At 34.9% G+C, this 8336-nt stretch overlaps 1 protein-coding gene across 2 annotated transcripts; it reads right to left on the bottom strand.

The window, feature by feature from the left end:
* Positions 1-587: 587 nt before the first annotated feature.
* On the bottom strand, positions 588-7261 carry LOC140975181 (T-complex protein 1 subunit beta). Of its 2 annotated transcripts, none has more exons than XM_073438750.1 (12): positions 7075-7261; positions 6537-6598; positions 6374-6430; positions 6059-6124; positions 5871-5982; positions 5359-5487; positions 4620-4691; positions 4265-4380; positions 3508-3584; positions 2277-2762; positions 1473-1788; positions 588-930 (listed from the first exon to the last, which is right to left on the bottom strand). In XM_073438750.1, the coding sequence occupies exons 2-12, from the start codon at positions 6540-6542 to the stop codon at positions 784-786; spliced, it is 1584 nt and encodes a 527-aa protein (XP_073294851.1). In that variant the 5' UTR covers positions 6543-6598; positions 7075-7261; the 3' UTR covers positions 588-783. The 2 variants fall into 2 exon arrangements, with proteins under 2 accessions (XP_073294851.1, XP_073294852.1); XM_073438751.1 differs by having other exon boundaries at positions 6537-6570; positions 7075-7249.
* Between the last annotated feature and the right edge of the window lie 1075 nt (positions 7262-8336).

Raw genomic sequence — 8336 nt, 5'->3', positions numbered from 1 at the left:
GTTATCGACTTTAAAACACTCTCGATGTTATAATCGTTTGTTAAACAGATAGATCCGATCCATATCTTGATTGAAAAATAATATTTTTATCATACAAAATAATATTTTTCCTGAGTAAAAGATATATCTCATAAAATTGATATATGACATAACATAATAATTAAAAAATAATACTTTCAACATACAAACTATAAAAATCATGCTAAAAAGATAAATTATAATTATATTAATGCTATTATTTTTTATTTTTCAAGTTGAGAGAAGATATATTTTGTATAAGTGGATTTCAAATCTCAAATTCCGTCCTAAATTTACAGATTTGGGGCCAAATGGATGACTTGTCAGATAAACTACAAGCAATCGACATACTCACGTCATTCTTGATAATATTAAAATTAAAAATAAATAAATAAATTATGCATAACATAAATTTTGATATGGTCGCGTAATAATAATGAAAGACTTTAAATAAAATTATGTACTACACACATCTCATATTTTTTTCGACAAACAAAAACTCCAACAGATTTGAATCAAATGTCTACGGAGTCTACCACATTTACTTTAAAATGAAATGCATCACGATATGATAAAAAAGCATCAAGCTCTCAACATAACAGTTCAGGATCTCCGCTCCACAAATAATCAGAGCATCACAATTCATTAGCAAGAGTTTTTCACAGATAAAATACATTCGATTTTTTTTTTCTAAAAGAACGAAGCAAACGGCGCCTAGGTGGGAGTGGCACATCAAAATTTAGGTGGATAGCCCAACAGTGTCCTTCACATTCTGTCTTCTCTCCTTCGTGGGGCACAGGTGATGATTTCGTCGACCCTCAGAATCATCTCAGCAGCTTCGGTTGCCGAGAGCAATACAGCTTGTTTCACTTTGAAAGCTTCTGATATCCCCAGCTCACCCATATCACCTACCTGAATTGGACCCAAAGGATTAACAGAGAGTGGAAGGGGCACATTAAGTTACATGTACTAATGTTTCATGTACATTTCTGCGAACCTCTTCTAGTCCTCTTGAGGTAAAATTGTTACAAGTGTAACTGATGATCAAGTGGAAGGGCGCACCGTGCACCCATACTTTATACCATGATTCACATGTTTATAAAACCTCCATAAAGTCGGAATGCAAATTATAACATATAGTTATTAAAAGCTCACAATCACACAAATCATGGCTCAAGGCAAAGCAACTACAAAGGCACGAGCTCTTCAATGAAATCTGTTTCTCTGTCACCTCAAAGGCAGACCGCTAAATATCATCAGGGATTCAGGCCACTAGAATGCCTTGCTTGGACCAATATATGTATCCAACCTAATTACTACCATGGATGAATGCATGTTAATGGAAAACATGATAAGGGAAAGAGCAAAACGCAAAATCAAGTTTATATCCAAATTTGAAGAGAGAGCGCAACGCAAAATCAAATTTATATCCAAATTTGAAAAGGACTACCCACCGATCCAGAGATGACATCAATACCCGCACGGCTTTCCGCCTTATGGTGCTCTGCACGAAGTTGAGCGATTAATTCAGCGCTATCCAAACCTGCATTATCAGCAATGGTCGTTGGAATGGTAACCAGTGCTCGCGAAAAAGCTTCAATGGCATGAGATCTTTTCCCAGGAGTCCTCTTGGCAAGTTCGTCAACTGCTTTTGCCATCACCATCTCTGGCCATCCACCTCCAAGCAAAACTCTGCTGTCATTTACTGTTTGAGATAGGACACAGAGAGCATCATGCAGAGATCTGTCAGCTTCATCCAACATGTGAGGGCTGCCAACAGAAAGTGGTTTTATTATAACATTAATTTAACACCACTTAAATTCAAGAGCATTATATTCACTCATGGCAAGTTGGTAGGTGAGTACATAAACAAGCATCAGTTACCGCCTTGAATGTTTGACAAAATCAAGGTGCAAGCATAATAGAAGACTGAATAGCGTGTTTCATTGATCAATAAAGAAAGCAGCATTGTAAATCAAAAGCAAATATCAGTCATAATTAACTAGCAGAGGAAACTTGCAGTAAGCCTTACCGAAGTTTTGGAAATTGTGTTCTATATCTTTGCATGTCAACTGCGTTTCATTAAATAGACTTAAAAAGTAAATCTCAATTCTTACAGCATACCTGATTCAGTAAATAATAAAAATTCCAATATAATATGAACCAGAAACTAAATAGTTGTGCATACCCTTAATCTAATGATCCACGACAATGAGTGAAAAAAAGAGAGAACCAGCGAAGACAATCAAATACAGTACCTTGCACCTCTAAGTACGATAGTGCATGCTTTACCCATTTCAACTCCAGAAAAGTGGATCAACTTGTCTTCACCAATCATAATTTCCTCAATTAGCTTGCAGTGTCCAAGCTTAACAGACTCCGGATTATCAAAGGTTGATGCTATTTCACCACCAGTAACAAGAGCCAGCCGCTCGATACCATCAAAATCAGCATGCTCGATTGCAAGCACTCCAGCATCAGCAAATAGTTCCTCTGGGAAATTGTAGATTAATTGTCGGTTAACAAAGCAGTTTATGCCATGATTAATTATCTTCTGCACTTTCTCCCTCATCTTTTCCTTTTCAGCCGTTTCAATTTCAGCAACCTTGGCCATTGAATCAACACGAACACGTGCCCCATAAATCTTCACTTTATCTGTATCCATTGCGGTATTTGCCACCAAAATCTTGGCATCCTCGATCCGTTTTGGTTGGCCAACTCCAATTTTCTTGTCTAAAATAAATCTGAAAGTAAAAGAATGTCAACTAAAGAATCAATTCTGTGATGAAGTTTCCTGTCAAATGCAGGGGAAAACAGGATTCTATCGCTCAATTTTCTTGACTACCAAGATGAAAACAGATACCAAAAATAAGAATAATATTTGTTTTCAAATATAGAGATGTGGAAAATACTTGGGAATTTTATAGTGCATCCACTAAAAAGGGCAAAGATAATAACAACTCAAGAACAAAGTTACCTAAATCAGAAGCTCAACATGGATAGATAATCCCCAATGGCTTTAGTGAAGTGCTCAACTAACATGGTATTTTAAAGGGTATCTGCTACACATCATCCCATACTACGAACACGTTATAAGAGATCTCTACTTGAAAAAGACCATTAAGTATAAATATTTTCCTACTGAAAGGCATCTAAAGCCCGATTAGTATGAAGTTACAGCCAGTAACTTAAAATTATTCGACTTAATATGGCATTTAGAGTAAAGCGTAAGCATAAAAAAATTTCTGCCGCATCCTTCAGATATTTCATATTTTGTTGTAAAATTCATGGATCTGAATTCCGCTGTCATCAGACATGTGAGTAATAACGTATAGGTCATGTCAAATTTCAGCGAGCAGATATCGATTACTCTCTTCTAACCGAAAAAAAGCTTATATTCAACATAAACCTCAAACGAGGGAAAACAAGGAGCTCTAAACACATGACAATATGTAATAACTGATTTTTTAATATGTGCAGCAGGTTTACCCCTCATCCAAAAATGAATCTTTCAGCGAACCTCCAGGCTTCTTGATGATCTGAATAGACTCCAAATTGGTGCTTCCCTGTTATTTTCAACCAATCAATTGAATTGATTAGAAAGAATGTAACAAAATGCAGAAAACTTCTTCGAGTTAATGCAATCGCCAATACAAGTAAGCAGAGAACAGGGGGAAAAAGATTTTCACTTGCTCTATGTCATACCTAAGACAAGCGCACAAGTATCTTGAATATTTTAAACAATGAGTGTTTTTTGCAGAATATACACTAATTTAAGCAAATTTATAGAACACCAACAATGAATCCACCTTTGTACCATTACTTTACTAAGTCATTCACAAACACCAAAATTTGGCAACAAGTCCATCGAACCAAATGCTATTCTAAAAGATTAGAGATTTGAAAGCAACTGAAATACAAGCATGTAATCTTATTTTAGCACCATCATCATCATTGGTTCATAAATTCAATTATGGTTGTGCAGCAACAAGAAGCAAAAGGAATACATATTCTCGCATAACTTTTCAACAGAAGAAGTCAAATTGTTCTTACCATCAAAAACTCGTAAAGAGTAATCTAAGACAACCACTCTTTGGTTGACTTGGTAAAAATTCTTCACATCAAAATTTTTACAAGGTCAATTCAATAATATTTGGAGATCAGAAACCCAAAGGGGTCTTAAATCATTCTTTCTGACACCCCGGAAGTCTGAAACTAACAAGTTACAAGTGAAAGGTAACAATACCTTTAGCCTCATAACTGCATCGACTGCTAGTTTCGCAAAATGTTCTTTATCCTGAGATAGAATCTTGGAGCTCAAAGTAGTCATTGCAATCTTCATCAAATCTTCTTTAAATTTTTCTGCACGAAAAAGTATTAAAAATTAAAGAAGAATCATGTGAACTCAATCAAACATATGACCTAGTGCTAAACTCCTTTTTTAGTGTCGAATTATTTTCTTTCAAGAAAGTGAAATACCCACCCTTGTTACAATAGTTGACTTTCAAACAATGTCAGAGGGACACTTTGAGATTAAGGATCAACGTAAAGCATCAAATGATTTACTACATTAACTGATGAGAAAAATACTAGAGGATCACCTGCATCCAGTTTATTATCCACAACCTTCTCCAGCAATGCATTTCTGGCACACTCTGCTGCCATTCGGAATCCTGATGGAAATGTAAATAAATAAATACACCTTCCAATTTAAAAAAAAAGATACAGATTCCAAATAGAGCTATCCTCGTAGCAATCATACAAAATGAGAGAGTGATTATATTAGCTAACCAAAGTAAGATAACACCATATAAATAATCAAATCAAAATTTCTTGTTTAAAACATTATCACTTAACTTGGAAACGGTAGTGAGTAGAGACAAAAATATAATAAGTCAAAACCACACAAAGACTACATAGATATAACAAATCACCACTTCACTTGGAAATGGTAGTGAGTAGAGAAAAATATATAATAAGTCAAAACCACACAATGACTACATAGATATAACAAATCACCACTTGACTTGGAAATGGTAGTGAGTAGAGAAAAATATATAATAAGTCAAAACCACACAAAGACTACATAGATATAACAAATCACCACTTAACTTGGAAATGGTAGTGAGTAGAGACAAATATATAATAAGTCAAAACCACACAAAGACTACATAGATATAACAAATCACCAGTTCTCATACTGGTTCAGCTTACATGCTGATGAAGATCAATAAAGAATTTTGAAGGAACATTGCTATATATCCAGGCACACATAAAAGGATGTACCGAATAAAAAAAATCACAAATACAAGTGGATAAACTGAACAGCATAAGACACACCTGCAATAATAGTCATGGGATGAATCTTTGCATTAACCAGCTTCTCCGCTTCCCTCAAAAGCTCCCCAGCCAAAACAACTACTGAAGTTGTCCCATCACCAACTTCATCATCTTGAACTTTCGAGATGTCTGATGATGAAATTAAAGTTTTTCCAGTGCACAAGATACGGTGATACGTTCTATCCTATCATTCCTTTCAAGAAAACGTCACCTCCTAAACTACTCGCTGCTGATAGAGATTCATGCCAAATTTACCATTTCCAAACTAGAAGCTCCTTCAAAGAGTGTCCGACGAGGCGAAAAATGATTATAGACCAAAAGATTAGAAATACTTTACTTGATCATCCATTTTTAAAAAAAAAATGTCCACCATTACATAATAGTACATAGCAATCAATATTCAATAGCAAGATCATTCTACAAAAGAGTAAGGCACAAAACAGGCAGATTAAGCCAAAAAGCCAAGGAAGCAGAGAGGAAAAGGAAAACAAAACAAATGAAGCCAAGGATACCAACAAGGACTTTGGCCGCAGGATTGTCAATATGCAAAGACTTTAAGATGGTTGCTCCATCATTCGTGACAGTGACGCTGTGACCTCTACCAGTTGATTGCAAGATCTTATCCTGCATAGGAAAATGGCCCAACAATTTACCAAAATATTCAGATGAACTTGATAACATCTGAGAAAAGGTTTCTCACCATTCCTTTGGGTCCCAAGGTTGTCTTCACCAAGTCAGCAATGGCCATTGCTCCAACAAAGGAGGCCTAAAATTGAAAGACCATATCTAGTCAGTATAGAATGAATATGATCAAGTGCGCAACTTACATATAAGACAAATTACTCTGAAGAAGGGGTAATTGATTGGAAGAGTGCAAAGATAATATTAGGAAAAATCTAGCAGTGAAAATAACACATTCCATGCCATGTACCAGCCTTCTTTGGTGTCTTTTATAAAACAAAACTTAGATAAAAAGATTCAAATTATACGTATAATTAGAAGTTAAAAGACTCACCATTCTAGCACGCTCACCCTTTTCTTCTGTAGCCTCATCTTTAAGAAGTTTATCAACCTAGATATACTCAAAAAACAAGGTGATTACTAACCAGAAACTTACAAGATGAGAAACACACAGAAATGCAACCTCAGCATCAGAAGTGTAGAAGAATCTGACATACCGCCATATGAAAAAATGTGAACGATGAATATGAACTGCAGGCGCTCAAAATAAAATTATTGTCTGGAGAAAAAGAGGAAAAAATGTGCATCTTTAATCAAACATATCAAAACTGGCAAATAGTCAATATCAATCCCATCTCAAGGTAAGCAAAATCACTTTAAGAAAACATCTTTCCGTACTTCAGTTTAAAAAGAAAATGAAACTCGGATAGTACTTCAATCACGATAACAGCTAACAACATTCTTATCAGCTAAAATAATTTTCGGGACAATAAATTTACGATACACCCACAAAGCAACACCAATTGATATTGAAAATGAACCAAATCAAGGGGAAACCAACTGAAATAATTGTTTTTTAATCAAACACCAAGTAAAATGCGCAGACCACGATACACCTACAATACATTCACCTAAAAAAATACAAAAAATCACAGCGACCAGGCAAAATATCTAATATTGGTCACTGACTCCCGACGATCTGATTTGAAATCGAAAACAGAGCAAATATATGTAATTGCGAGTTCGAAAACGAACCTTTGGGCTGCGAATGAGTGCCGGTGGACAGAATAGACCACGATCTAGTCGAAGAAGTGTCTCGAACTAAGAATGGTAGGGTTTTGTGAAAGAAACCCCTTTGTTATTTCGAAATCAACGGTCGGATCTCAGGGGAGAAAGATAGGGTTTTGAATGAACCGCCGATTTCCAAGATTGATTCCCACGTACCATGACGCAAAAGATGCACGTGAGAGTAGAATATTAGGATAATGCAAAAACTTGGATAAGACGATTTTATAGGTCGTATTTTGTGAGACGGATCTCTTATTTTGGTTATTTATGAAAAAATATTACTTTTTATGCTAAGAGTATTATTTTTTATTGTGAATATCGGTAGGATTGACCCGTCTCACAAATAAAGATTCGTGAGACTGTCTCACAAGAAATCTACTCATAAGTTAAATAGTGGTGGGCATCGGTTTCGGGTTTTCGGATTGTATATCCGAAATATTAGTAGAGCCGTCAATTTGGGTTTGATATGTTTGATTAACTTAATGAGTCGTTTAAAAACCCATCAAAATGAGTTTGATATGTTTGATTAACTTAATGAGCCGTTTAAAAACCCGTCAAAATGAGTTAACTCATTTAGATCGTGGGTTATGACGGGTTGTCCGTCATTTATTTTTAAAAAATAACATTTCTACTAAACATTAAAAAAAAAATTGGAATTAATTATTTTTTGGTTATGTGAAATTTGGAAGATTGCATTATGCAAATATAATGAGATTTATATGTTATTAAAAAGTAAGTGAGGTCTCATTTCTAGTATTTTCAAAATTAAACGTATTCAAAATGAAATAAAGTATGAGATTATTTGAGAAACAAATAATATAATAAAGACTATTTGTACTATATAATATACTTATTAATACTAATACTACTACTACTTGTAGAGACCCGGACGCTAATCATGTTCTTAATCGTCATTGGGACTAATTAATCAATTATAATAAACAGGGTCTAAATTTTTTTTTTAATATAATATCAAATGCGGAACGTAATGGAATCACTCTACTATACATATCAGTATAAAAGTAAAGTACAAGTCTTGTACTATATACAATCATTTACAAACTAAGGTTCAACTACTAAATATCAAGTGTTCAACCCTATCTCAGATCAAGTCCGTAGTCTCCACTCTAATCACGATCTCTCTCTTCATCTCCTCGACCCTGAACCTGTCCCACCTGTTGTCATGCACACATACAAACACGACAACAGCCGGATAACTCCGGTGAGAA

This window comes from Primulina huaijiensis, chromosome 4, assembly GCF_012295235.1.
Source record: "Primulina huaijiensis isolate GDHJ02 chromosome 4, ASM1229523v2, whole genome shotgun sequence".
In the NCBI taxonomy this organism is placed as follows: Eukaryota; Viridiplantae; Streptophyta; class Magnoliopsida; order Lamiales; family Gesneriaceae; genus Primulina; species Primulina huaijiensis.
This window is presented reverse-complemented; position numbering and strand designations above follow the sequence as displayed.

Excerpts from the sequence above, each read along its gene's own strand:
- LOC140975181 (XM_073438750.1), bottom strand. Across the intron at positions 6,125-6,373 it reads AGGGTGAGCGTGCTAGAATG|GCCTCCTTTGTTGGAGCAAT; the intron begins GTGAGTCTTTTA and ends TTTCAATTTTAG. Across the intron at positions 5,983-6,058 it reads CCTTGGGACCCAAAGGAATG|GATAAGATCTTGCAATCAAC; the intron begins GTGAGAAACCTT and ends TTTCCTATGCAG.